This window comes from Sorex araneus, chromosome 4 (genome assembly GCF_027595985.1).
Source record: "Sorex araneus isolate mSorAra2 chromosome 4, mSorAra2.pri, whole genome shotgun sequence".
NCBI classification, from domain to species: Eukaryota; Metazoa; Chordata; class Mammalia; order Eulipotyphla; family Soricidae; genus Sorex; species Sorex araneus.
In genome coordinates, this window is record NC_073305.1 from 151,861,906 (window position 1) to 151,875,681 (window position 13,776).

At 41.3% G+C, this 13,776-nt stretch overlaps 1 protein-coding gene across 5 annotated transcripts in view; it reads left to right on the top strand.

The window, feature by feature from the left end:
- NCOA7 (nuclear receptor coactivator 7) overlaps nucleotides 1–13,217 on the top strand; it is a 175,377-nt gene extending 162,160 nt beyond the window's left edge. For all 5 annotated transcript variants that reach the window (XM_055134537.1, XM_055134535.1, XM_055134538.1 and 2 more), the window contains 5 exons: nucleotides 861–986; nucleotides 3,016–3,168; nucleotides 9,840–9,935; nucleotides 10,525–10,598; nucleotides 10,956–13,217. In XM_055134537.1, the coding sequence (XP_054990512.1) occupies nucleotides 861–986; nucleotides 3,016–3,168; nucleotides 9,840–9,935; nucleotides 10,525–10,598; nucleotides 10,956–11,091 (585 nt within the window). In that variant the 3' untranslated portion in view covers nucleotides 11,092–13,217. The remainder of the gene's footprint in view (nucleotides 1–860; nucleotides 987–3,015; nucleotides 3,169–9,839; nucleotides 9,936–10,524; nucleotides 10,599–10,955) is intronic.
- Nucleotides 13,218–13,776: the final 559 nt, after the last annotated feature.

A 13,776-nucleotide genomic window follows, 5' to 3' on the forward strand; every position in this document is an offset into this window, starting at 1 on the left:
TTGGCTAGCTGTGCCTAATTCTCAGTAACTGAGCAACTGGCAAGAGAGTGAAAGAACTGCTGGCATTGGGAAGTTGGAAATTGTAGCCATTTATGCCAGGGTCCCAATTCAGTTTACGAGTTAAGATTATATGTGAACTGCAGGTTCACCTAGTAAGGTAAGCATGTAGCCCAGATCTTTTTTTTTTTAATTTAGTGAATCACCGTGGGGTACAGTTACAGATTTACAAACTTCCGTGCTTGTGTTTCAGTCATACAGTGATCGAGTACCCGTCCCTCCACCAGTGCCCATTCTCCACCACCCATGATCCCAGTATCCCTCCCACCACCCCCACCCCCACCCCCACCCCCCGCCCCGCCTCTGTGGCGAGGTCATTTTTTTTTTTGATAAACATATTTTTTTTATTTTTTTTTATTATTTTTTTTATTTTTTAAATTTATTTATTTTTAATTAGAGAATCACCGTGAGGGTACAGTTACAGATTTATACACTTTTGTGCTTATACTTCCCTCATACAAAGTTTGGGAACCCATCCCTTCACCAGTGCCCATTCTCCACCACCCGTAAACCCAGTGTCCCTCCCACCCTCCCCAATCCCATCTCCCCCCCACCCCACCCTGCCACTGTGGCAAGGCATTCCCTTCTGTTTTCTCTCTCTAATTAGCTGTTGTGGTTTGCAATAAAGGTGTTGAGTGGCCGCTGTGCTCAGTCTCTAGCCCTCATTCAGCCCGCAACTCCCTTCCCCCACATGGCCTTCGACTACAATGTAGTTGGTGATCCCTTCTCTGAGTTGGCGAGGTCATTTTTTAACAGGCCAAACAAACACAAATGCATCCGTTTTGGGTTTGTCTCGCCGTCAGATCATTACCGTTGAGGAGGCGAAGCGCAGGAAGAGCACGTGCAGCTACTACGAAGACGAGGATGACGCGGGGCTGCCGGTCCTGCAGCCGCACAGCGCGCTCCTGGAGAACATGCACATCGAGCAGGTGGGCATGCTGGCCACCAGGGGCAGGGTCCCAGGACCGAAAAGCACTCGGCATCCCTGGCCGCATCTGCTCTTCTCCCGCAGGGTAAAAGCCGAGTCAGGCTGGAAGGCACACCCAGCAGCTTGCCCAAGGCCTTTCCAAAGGTTCTTGGAGTCACCGCTTTGTGGGCATGCCGCATCCATCTTCCAAACCTGAATAGAAAGCCACTTCTGAGCTTCCAAAAAAAGAAAAGAAAAGAAAAGAAAAGAAAAGAAAAGAAAAGAAAAGAAAAGAAATGAGAGGGAGGGAAGAGCCTGAGGACACTTCTGGTGACACTTGGCCATCAGGGCTGGTGGTAATTTAGTGCTAGAGCCTGGAGACACAGCGGCGCTTAGTGCTATTTGAGCCCTGTGCAGCTGGCACCGTCTGAGCCCTCCTGGCAGTGCTCAGGAGCCACATGGAATGGGACATAAAACCTAGGTCTGACGTGCTGCAAGGCATGAGCCCTAACTCTTGTACCCCTAACTCTTGTACAAGCTCCCTGGCTCCTCTTCAAAAAATGTTTTAAAGTGCCATACCACAGTCCTGACAGAGTTTGAAAGGACCCTTCCCCCCATCCCCTCCCAACCCCAGCCAGGGGACCTTGGTAGAGTTCTGATGATTCTGATTAACCAAGCTCACGAACAAAAAAGTTGCAGTACTTTACTTTCTTTATGAAAATTAAGTAGTATATGAAGAAAAATTATGTCTACTTTTTTATGAAAAATGTTATATCTACTTTATGAAAGCTGTGTCTCACTAGGAAGAATATCCTTTTTGTAGCTCTTTTGTGGATTTGATGTTTGCTGAAAATCTAACTTCAGCTGTATGAATTACTGTGGTGTGCTTGAGTGGCCTATGTGAACTTCAGTCATTGAAAAACTGGGCTTCTGATTTGCCTTGGATTTCAGAAAACGGAATTTCTTCAAGTTCATCTCTCAATTGATAAATGGTTAAAAGTCTGGGAAAGGGGGCCGGAGGGAGTGATAGCAGAGTAGAGAGGGCGTTTGCCTTGCACACAGCCAACCTGGGTTCAATCCTGGGTATCCCACATGGTCCCCTGAGCACTGCCAGGAGTCATTCCTGAGTGCAGAGCCAGGAGTAACCCCTAAGCATTGCCAGATGTGACCCCAAAAGATAAGTAAATAAGGGCCTTTGCTGGAGGCTGTAGTTATTATCCGCAGTTCTGAACCATGAGGTTTAGAAAGAACAGTGGAAAAACATATTTAATGTTCTTTTTAAACTTCTTAAAACATAAACACACCTTTTTAATGTAACCATGTTGAACTGTTTTAAAGGACTGCTCATGGGGCTCTAGCAATAGCACAGTGGGTAGGACATTTAACCTTGCACGCGGCTGACCCGGGTTCAATTCCCAGCATCCCATATGTTCCCCCGAGCACCACCATGAGTAATTCCTGAGTGCATGAACCAGGAGTAACCCCTGTGCGTTGCCGGGTGTGACCCAAAAAGCAAAATAAATAAATAAATAAAAGGACTTCTCATGTCTAATTCATACCTCCTTAGCAAACAGCTAGGAGCTGTGTCTTCAGATGTATAGTGGCAAGGTGACTGGCAGTGTGGCCTTGAGCAGGAAAGCATAGTCTGGGCTGCATCCCTGTCAAACACTGACTTTTGGTAAACTCTGGCAATGGGTGACATTTCCCTTCTTCTGGCAGAGCAACTCTTGCCAGAGTTAAGAGAAACAATATGTATAAGTGTGATTTTTGAACTTGAGTGAGGGACACAATTGATTTTTACTACAAGTTTGAAAGTGCTGGGGCTGGAGCGATAGCACAGCGGGTAGGGCGTTTGCCTTGCATGCGGCCGACCCAGGTTCAATTCCCAGCATCCCATATGGTCCCCTGAGCACCACCAGTGGTGGTTCCTGAGTGCAGAGCCAGGAGTAATCCCTGTGCATCGCCGGGTGTGACCCAAAAAGAAAAAAAAAAAAGTTTGAAAGTGCTTGTGGGTGTACTGTATATTCATATGCTCCTTTTTGTATTTGTAGCTGGCCCGGCGCCTTCCAGCAAGGGTTCAAGGGTATCCATGGAGACTCGCATACAGCACATTAGAACACGGGACCAGCTTGAAAACCCTCTATCGAAAATCAGCGTCCCTAGACAGTCCCGTCCTATTGGTCATCAAAGACATGGATAATCAGGTAAAGATTGTTTGGTCAGAGAAAACATGCTTAAATGAGATTTTGAAACTACACAACAGTAATGACCGATGCAGTGAACTACCCTACCCCAGATTCTATGGTGAGCAGGCAACATATGTCATCCGTCTTTTCTTTGTGCGCTTTTTCTGTGCTGAAGTATTTTGAGGTACATACCAATTGGTATGCTAAATTGCCCCTGCAGAAAAATCTTTACTTCAGAAAGAATCTCAGGAAAATAAAAATAAATGAAGTATTTCTCCAAATACAGTCACATTCTTAGGACTTTTCTTTCCTGCTCACCATAGTCCAGGCTGCAGATGTTTGGGTAAAGTCCACTCTGCATTTGAAGAGAGTTGCAAAAAGACATTCCTGTGCCTTATAGAGTTCTTATTTAATTTTTTGCCAGTTAACTCTTTCGTTTCCATAAACGCCTGCGTGGTTGCTGATAGGGACCAGTCACAGCAGTGGTTGCTGTAGCTCGAAGGCCCCACTATTACGGGACAAGAGGTAGTGCTCGATTTCATTGCTTGTTGAGATGTCTATATTGCGCTGTAGTCTTGGAGGTGCTGGCGAAATCCAGGGCTCACCCTCTGGTACTCCTTTCCACAGCTTTGTGTGCAAATGGAATCTGTCCATCTTTTCCCTAACACTTTTATTTAGGCAGTCGGGCTTGCACACGCACACATGCATTGATCAAGTCTGTTTCTTAATTTGTTTCAGTTTTAATTCATTTCATAGGTAGTATCACTGTATCACTGTCACTGTCATCCCGTTGTTCATCTATTTGCGTGAGCAGGCACCAGTAACGTCTCCATTGTGAGACTTGTTACTGTTTTTGGCATATCGAATACACCACGGGTAGCTTGCCAGGCTCTGCCGTGCAGGTGAGATATTCTCGGTAGCTTGCCAAGCTCTCCGAGAGGGATGGAGGAATCAAACCTGGGTCGGCTGCGTGCATGGCAAATGCCCTACCCGCTGTGCTATCCTTCCAGATAGGTAGTATCAGAATTGTTTACATCTTTATGTTGTTGATGCTGATATTCATTAAGCATCTGCTTATTCACCCATTAGCTTATGTGTAACAAATGCTTGCTGAATGTGAGACTTTTAGCATTGAGGATCTTTCTGTGAAAAATAATTAGGATCATTTTTAAGGGAACTAGGTCTTCTCTGTCATAATTTGCCTTGGGGAAAAATTAGCGGAGAAAAAGAGGATGTTGAAGGCAATGACTTTCAACCATGATATTTTCTAGCACTTTAATGGAGTAAAATTATAAGATTGGGAGGGAGAAGATCTTCTTTGTTGCTATAATTATGTTCTGATTCTTGGCATTTTATCTAATGATGCACACTGAATGAGTAGTGATAGATCAAAAATTAGCACTGTAGCACTGTCGTCCCCATTGTTCATCTATTTGCTCAAGCGGGCACCAGTAACATCTACATTGTGAGACTTGTTGTTACTGTTTTGGGCATATCGGATACGCCAGGGGTAGCTTGCCAGGCTCTGCCATGCAGGCGGGATACTCTCAGTAGCTTGCCAGGCTCTTTGAGAGGGATGGAGGAACTGAACCCGGGTCAGTCGCATGCAAGGCAGACGCCCGACCCGCTGTGCTATTACTCCAGTCCAAAATAATTAAAATGTCTTAAACTAAAAAGCTTGGAAAATAGTGCAATGTTTGAGAAGCAACAAGGTCTCTTTTAGAGGGTATGGCTTGATGGTATAGACTTCACACACAAACCCTCACCATAAGTATCAATTAGTTCTACTACTTACAAGATACCAAACTTGGTGAAGATGTCGAACCTATTCAGGAAGCATGGTTTTCCCCAGCTTCCTCTTAGCAGATTTGTAAAGGAGGCCCTCATTGGAAGGCTGCTTCATTGTCTGGGGTGGAATCTTCCTGAATCCCTGAATCTGGTAGCCTGGAGGCACCTGGAAGGAACCTGGACAGTAACTCTGCATTCCCTGCCCAGTCACCCCCAAGGAAAGAATGTGGTTTTGCCCCATTCAGAGCATGATAGAACAGTGCCTGCAGATTTATCTGAAAGGGAATTCTATAAAATTCTAATAAGAATTATTATACATGCAGAATGTCAGAAGGGAGGAACTCTTCAATATCAATCCTCAGTGAAAGCACCGTTGCCAGTAGATATTATTATAGAAACAATCCCTTAACATCCCTGGAAATTGTCCTAAGGGCATGCAGCGAGTGAAGAAATATTTATTCAAAGAAAAGCTCATAAATCTTAGCAGTGTTTATTACTGAGGCTCAACCTCCTCCCCCCTTCCCAGCCTCCAGTTTGGCTGGATGAAGTTCCTGGGCAGGTGAGGACTAGAAGATGGGGCTCCCTCTCCCCTGGCTCCCCAGGAAATGCTGTGATGCAACCTTTTGGGGCACTTTATCCTCTGCCAGGATCTGTGTTTCTGAGGTTGGCGTGTCCAAGTAATGGTGTGACAGAGTGTGTATATGTGCATACCTGCATGTGGCAGGAGGCAAGAGCCTGTTTCTCTACCCAGCTCCTGCTCAGTGGGCAGATGCTGACCTGGGCATGGCAGGCTGTGAATACCAGTCTCTGATGCCCTTGACCCAGCTTATGGGCCAGACATTCCTAAGGGATCCAAGACCCCAGTGCCTAGTACCCCTTTCCAACACCTTGTTTATAAAACACAATTGTTCATGAGCTAAAATAGCCACTTTTAAACACAAAAGACCCAACTCCTAGCTACATGGGAAGAAACAGGCCATCAGTAAGAGCTCTGACCATATGATTCCAGGAAAATACTGGAAAATTGAAGCCAAAGGGGCCCTCTAGGGACAATGAAAATTGCGGTGGTGAGAATAAAGAGGAGGGTGAAAACTCCATGAATGGAACTAAACTAAACATAAACCTTCCAGTTTATCAGAGAAAACAAGGCAGATGGTGGGCCAGAGTGATAGCACAGCTGGTAGGGCATTTGCCTTGCATGCGGTCAACCCGAGTTCAATTCCTGGCATCCCATATGGTCCCCCAAGCACCGCCAGGAGTAATTCCTGAGCTCACAGCCAGAAGTAACCCCTGAGCATCACTGGGGTTACCCAAAAAGAAAAAAAAAACAAAACAAAGGGAGTTGGCTAAGGAGAGCTATTGAGGATAGGGGAGGAAGTGAACCACACCTGGCTAGCCATACTCAGGGCTTACTCCTGGCTCTGTGCTCAGGGATCAATGCTGGAGGGACTCAGAAGGTCTTATTGGTCACTGAGGGTTGAACCTGTGTTGGCTATCCTCCAGGGAAGTGCCTTTTATCCACTGTACTATCATCATCTCTCTGGCCCCAGAAGGAGGCTATTTTCGAGTCAGGAGAAAATAAACTTCATAGAATAGCCAAAGAAACCACCCTGGAAAAGAGCACTAAATTTAATCATGTCAGATCACTGTCACTGTCATCCTGGTTTTTTTTATCGATTTGTTCGAGCAGGCAACAGTAACATCTCTCATTGTGAGACTTATTTGTTACTGTTTTTGGCATATCCAATACGCCACAGGTAGCTTGCCAGGCTCTGCCGTGCGGGTGCGAAACTCTCGGTAGCTTACCGGGCTCTCCCAGAGGGGCGGAGGAATCGAATACAGGTCGGCCACGTGAAAGGCGAACGCCCTACTGCTGTGCTATCACTCCAGCCCCACGTCAGGTCATAGAGTAATAAATACTATAAGCCAGTATAGAAAGGTACAATCATTAGGCAATTCATCAGTCTGACTTTCACTAACAATTCCAGTGATATATAGAAAATTACCTCTATATTATTCTATTATGTAATTCTACTTTATGTGCTGTATCTATAATTTATATTGTTGCACTGTCATCCCATTGTCCATTGATTTGCTCGAGCGGGCACCAAAAAGTATGATTTCTACTTTATATAATTTTTTCTTTGCTAAAGAAGCAAAGAGAAGAAAGAAAAAGAAATTTGCATTTATAGGTTTTGTCATATTGACCTTTTTCTTTTACTTTTTCTGGTTGTCTCTTTTTTTCTCATGGGTTCATTTGTTTTGGTATGCTGAATATATTCTTTTTATGGCATACACCCAACAATACCATTATATGCATGTTATTTTATACAATTAATTTCTGAATAAATAGAAAAAAAGAAAATGGAAATGTTTATACCCAAACACAGTACTAGAGATTTTAAAATAAGCTGTATCTTTTGGTGTTACCAAATACCTCATCTTTACATTTTTTCATTTTGTTTTTGTTCTCCTATTGAAAGATCTTTAATTTTTTGATAGAGAATTAGTGCATCGAAATATATAACTTCGTACTTAATGCCCATTTTGGTCGGGATGGGGGAGGGATTAGAGTCATCTCCCCTCCCAACCTTTTTATTTTAAAAATTTTTAATTTTGGTTTTGAGTCTATATCTAGCAGTGTTCAGGGCACATGTGGTGATTCTCAGGCTTATTCCTGACACTGCACTCAGGATCAGGGAACCGTATGAGGTGCCTGGGATTGAACCCAAGCCTTACCCACTGTACTCTCTCTCCAGCTCCTCTTTTTTTCCCCCTCGCTGATTTATCATTAGTGTACAATTTCAGGGTTAGAGCTCAACACTGTACAGTATGTATAGGAATCTCCACAGCCACCACCAAAGTTCTAGTTACGTCCCACCACCAAAAAGACCCTGCTACGCAGGCTTCCCCTCCACGTGACTATCGTTGCTGTAATTTCTTTTGTTTGTTTTGTTTGTTTCTTTTGGGGTCATACCCGGTGATACACAGGTGTTATTCCTGACTCACGCACTCAGGAATTACTCCTGGCGGTGCTCAGGGGACCATATGGGATGCTGGGAATCAACCCAGGTCAGCCGCATGCAAGGCAAATGCCCTACCCGCTGTGCTATTGCTCCAGCCCCTGTTGCTGTAATTATTTAAAGTTCTGCAGAGGGTAAAAAAATAACGATGATTTTTTTTTACTCATTGATCAGACCGGATCTGTTTTCATCCACCTAGAGCCATTGACTTCCTCAAAATTTAGCGCATTTTAAAAACAGATGCTTATCTCAGTGTTGTATTATTTCTTTTACTGAACTTAGAAAGGAACATGTCATTTGACAAAAATGTTTTTAGTACTGTCATGTTTTCATTTGATCTTAACAGCTCTAGGCTAAGGTGCAAGAAATATGAAATACCTTGGTTGGGGTTTCCAGATTTCTCCTATTCCTGATGTTCAGTATTTCAAAGTGCATAGTTACTACAATGCAGCTAAAATAATTTAGAAAAAAGTATTTGATATTTTAAAGATAATCGCCATTAAGACTAGTGTTCAATAAAACAGAATAGAAGTTATAGCACAATACCTAGGGACATTTTCAAAATATTTATACTCACTCTTGGCCAATTCTCACTTCTGCAGGTACAGAACCAACTCTAAGCAGAAGGATTAGGAAACTGAGGCAGTAGAAAGGCATATTCTGAAAATGTTATTCCTTAGTAAGTTGGTTCTTCTTCAAGAAAAATGCAAGAATTGATTTAAATACATCTAAATTGCATATGAAACTCATTGTATTCTATTTTACAATACCTAGGATATTTTAAAAGCCATATTTCTTTTTTTCTTGAAAGCCATTTTGCAGTAAGCTATACTAGTCATGTTAAAGTCAGATAAATCAGTCATATAAAAGATAGGATTCTATATAAACCTATGGAGAACTCATTTAAAGGGAAAACAACATTTTCTCTGGGTGTCTAGCCATGATTCCACTTATAAAAGACATAAGAAACATAACTTTGTTCTTCAAGGAACTCATTTTTGTGTGCAAGTTACGTCTTGTTATTTATGATACACATGTTGATTAATATTCTAAAATATGCTGTTCCTATCACTAAGGAAATGTCTCCACGGTGGACTCTGAAAGTCATATAAAATTGAAACATCCCAAGAATGTTTCATCTCAAGTTGTAGAGCATATTTCTGGTGTGCATAAGGCATTAGTTTAGTCCCATGCACCAGCTGGCCCACTAAACATAATGGGGTTTAGCTCCTATAAAAATTTAAAGCAGAAGGGCTGGAGGGATAGCACAGCGGGTAGGGCATTTGCCTTGCACGCGGTCGACCTGGGTTCAAATCCCAGCATCCCATATGGTCCCCTGAGCACCGCCAGGAGTGATTCCTGAGTGCATGAGCCAGGAGTAACCCCTGTGCATAACCAGGTGAGACCCAAAAAGCAAAAAAATAAATAAATAAAGCAGAACTGAAACTCTCTTCATCTTTGATAAAAAAATTACCTAACCCACTTGGAGTCCAGTTAGACCTGCTGCATTTAATTTATGTTTATTAGTGTTTCTTTTGTTTTCTTTTGTTTTTTGCTTTTTTTGGATCACACTCGGCCATGCACAGGGGTTTACTCCTGGCTCTTCACTCAGGAATTACCCCTGGCAGTGCTCAGGGGACCATATGGGATGCTGGAAATCGAACCTGGGTTGGTGGCATGCAAGGCAAATGCCCTACCCTCTGTGCTATTGCTCTAGGCCCAGTGTTTTGTTTTTTTAATTTGAGTTCTAATTTACTTTGCCAAAGAGAGGTATATAATGTGCTCCCAGAACAGGATTGTAGTAAAATATTTCAGAACACCTTTAAGGGGAGAGGTTTAGATTCAAAAATAGATAATATTTCTGGTTTCTTTTGACAGATTTTTGGGGCATATGCAACTCATCCTTTCAAGTTCAGTGACCACTATTATGGAACAGGAGAAACTTTTCTCTACACGTTTAGCCCCAATTTCAAGGTAAGAGTATGGGAGAAATATCTAATTTCCCAATATCCTGGTGTCAGAGGTGATGGAGTGTGCAGACGCTGATGGAGCTGCAGCTGATCTCTTTCCTCTGGGTGGGTCAGCACTGCCTGATGGCAGCACCTAAGCAGCTGTGAGTCCCTCCCCTGGCTCTTGGGAGCTGTCATTGCATGACCTAGGACAGTGTTTTACAACCTTTGTTTTCCCACTTTGCCCCCTTCTGTCCTTGTTTCTTTTCTGTGGCTTCCCCTCCCCTACTGGCAGGTCCCCTGGTCTCATGCCATGAACCTGGTTTGCACGATTTTCACCCTCATCCTCTTGGAATATCCTTGAGGCCCAAGGGTCACACGACCCTTGTTGAGTAAAGCTGGTATAGAATGAGGGGAGAGATTGTGTTATCAGCACCACCGTGTGCCTGAGAAGAACCTTCCCACTTGACAAACATTCTAGGACCTCAGCCTGGTGAGGGAAAGGTCTGGAGTCAGGAGTGGATTTCCCTCCACACAGACCTACTATCCTAATTCTCCCAGTGGCTAATTCTAGAGATTGAAATTCGGGTTCTCTGTCTCGTTTCTACCCACAGGTCTTTAAGTGGAGTGGAGAAAACTCCTACTTTATCAATGGAGACATAACTTCTTTAGAACTTGGTGGTGGAGGGTAAGATGTTTGTTGTTGTTATTTATCACCTGACTTGAGTGGGTCTCTTTTGAATCGGGTAACCAGAACCTTGGTGTCGGGTGATTTTCACTGTCCATGTGGTGAGATTAACTAGGACAATGACCTAACACATGACACTGAGCATCAAAAGATAAGATTATTTATTTATATGTCTAAATGAAGAACTATGACCACTTACCTTTTCGGAAGGTAAATAAATTAAAGGGAAGGAACCCTTTGTTTTACCAAGGGTTTGTCTGTCGCATAAAGGACAAAGGATGGGGCTGGGGAGGTCAGAAAAGCAGGCTGTATGAGACTGAAATGTTTTCCCCTTTTTGGTTTATTTAACCTTTTCAGGGGACGCTTTGGCTTATGGCTAGATGCCGACTTATACCATGGACGAAGCAATTCTTGCAGCACTTTCAATAATGACATTCTTTCCAAAAAGGAAGACTTCATAGTTCAGGACCTTGAGGTTTGGACATTTGAGTGAAAATCAGACGGCCTTAACTATAACAAGAAGAGGGTTCGATTAGACCGGCTCTCCGAAAGCTGGCTGAAAGATGATGTCCCAGCCCAGCTGCCTCATCCCACCACAAAGCTTTCTTCCTGCCCTCCTATCTCAGAGCATGACCGAATTGCAGAGAGAATCCAAAGGGTAAATAAATGTGGGGGGCAGGCACTGAAGGAAGACATTCGAAGTCCAGATTGTTAAAAGACTATATGCTTCCACTTCTTCAATCCATCCAGTGAGGAATCAAGAGTATTTGTAGATGTATGAGTTGAATGCCATTTTTATTTTTGGTAACTGTGAAAAAAAAAAGATACTGTGGAAATATATACATGCCTTGTGTATTTATCAACATAATTTTCATTACCAAAATGTACAGCATACTATTGTTCTGTTGTTTGCCATGGAAAAGATTAGTCTTGTTTAGAAAAATTGAAGGTGCACAATGCTTCAAGGGAATATATGATTTTTTTTAAAAAAACTATTTATTATTTCTAGTCTGAATGTGTTCATAGTTTTTTTTCTTTTCATGTGTCAAATCTTGGAATAAATGTATACATATTGTGCTATGTTTTGGAAACAAATTCATTTGATTTATATAGTTTTTTATCGACTTTTTCTTTTGCCCTGATTGTTTAGGGTGATAGGTCTTAAACAGTATATATATATTTGAATTTTTAAATACTTATGTCATAATGGTCACTGATTTGACTTGTAGGCCAGTTTTCAAGTTAGTTTTTAAAAGGTACATTTTCACCTACTTTGAACTTAATTATTTAAAGAAGAATAAGAAATTTCTGTCCATTATAATTTGGTATTTACAGAAATAAATACTTTTATCAACATATTCATAGAGCAAACCCTGCTTTAAGAAAGTATTTCATTTCATTTTAAATCATGTTATTAAAGGTATTTTAATTTTCATGGTGTTTTATCCTTAACATCCCGAAGTTGTTACATGAACAGAATAACCTGTTTTAAAAGGAACTGAGTGTTTTCACTCCTGCATATTTTATTTTATTTTATTGGGGTTTTTTTTTTTGGGGGGGCACACCTACCTGTGCTCAGGGTTTACTCCCAACTCTGTGCTTAGGGGTTACTCTGGTGAGGCTTGGGGGAGCATGTGTATGTCAGGGATAGAACCCACGTTGACCAATTTGCAAGGCAAGCTCCCTACCCATGGTACTATTGCTTCAGCCCTATTTCTGGTATTTTATATATTATTTTTTAAAATCAAATTAGCCATTTATTTTGTTTTCTATACTCTTCTGTTTGATATAAAAAAAGTAATGCAAATAAAAGCATTAATTTCACTATGGAAATAAGAAAACCTGTTCTTTAATATTGATTCATTTTCACATAAATAAACTCTTAATAGTAATTAAATCTCCTTTCAAATCTCACCAGTGTTACTGATTACTAGACTTTTTTGAAAGCCAAAGACTGCTAATGGAAAAAATGTCCAGTAATTGCCAAAGCTGAGAAGTGGTCTGTCATAAGTTACATCTTCAGTGATCTTTATTAGGAAAAGATTAATAACAAATAATATTTATATACCTGTATTAAAAATGTTTCTTATAGTGATAGTATTAAGCTGGCAGAATATTTTCTTTAGCTTATTCTCTTATTTTAGACTATTTTAAAAAGTGAACAAACCAATTTCCATGTGGCTTCCTGTCAGATCAGTAATTATTTTATTACATTTACATTCCCTGCAAATTTTAATGCTATAAAATTGTGAATAGCCTGGGTGTGGTTTCACCCAAGTTCTCCTATATCAGCTATTAACATTTGGTGGTTTCACCTTAAAATCTGCTTGTTAAATAATGTGTTAGTGTGAGATATAAGGAATGTCTCATTATGGTCATGTTTACTATTTGTACCATTTGCAACCATATGCTATTAACAAAGACAAAGACCATTTGCATATAGCTCACTCTTACCTAGTTTAGCTCATAATATTATACTTGTGAGAGCATACCCAAATGTTGTGTTCTCTATTTAAAATAGTATTGTCCAATCAGAAATGTGTGGATATCCTTCATTTATGGATACTAAGTATGTAATGCAGTGCTATCCCAATATTTTCAATAAAGGAATTTATGCACTCTGAATTTCTTTTCCTGAGGGTTTGTTCAACAGTTATTTGTTGGATGCTAGAGTTTTTGCTTTGTGTGAGAGGGTGATGAAATATCCACGACTAAGGTCGGTGTTCATGTTTTCAGTGACACTGGAAATTCCCTTTTGCCACCCTCTTATTCTCTCACCAGTTCAAGACAACTGCTCCTATTATAGTTTTTGGAGTCAACTTTTGGCTTTAGAACTTCATCTATTCTTAATCCTTCTATCCTTCTTTTCTACCTCCTCCTTTTTGTTTCTCTTTCTTGATCTATTTCCAAATGTCCACAATAGAAACCTTACCCTATGATCAGTTTTCTTTGGCATCCTCTTCTCTCCTAATCCCCAAAGATTAAGACTTCAACAGTCTTCATTTCTTTTCAATTCCTCAGTTCATAAGTCTACATCAAAGAACTAATATGGAAGGGACAAGCACATAACTTTTCCAGACTGTTGAAAATTATTTAACAATATCCCCAAGCTATAAGCCATAAGGGACACTCTGAACTAGGTACAGAAGTATTATTTTCATTATACATCCCTTCCCAT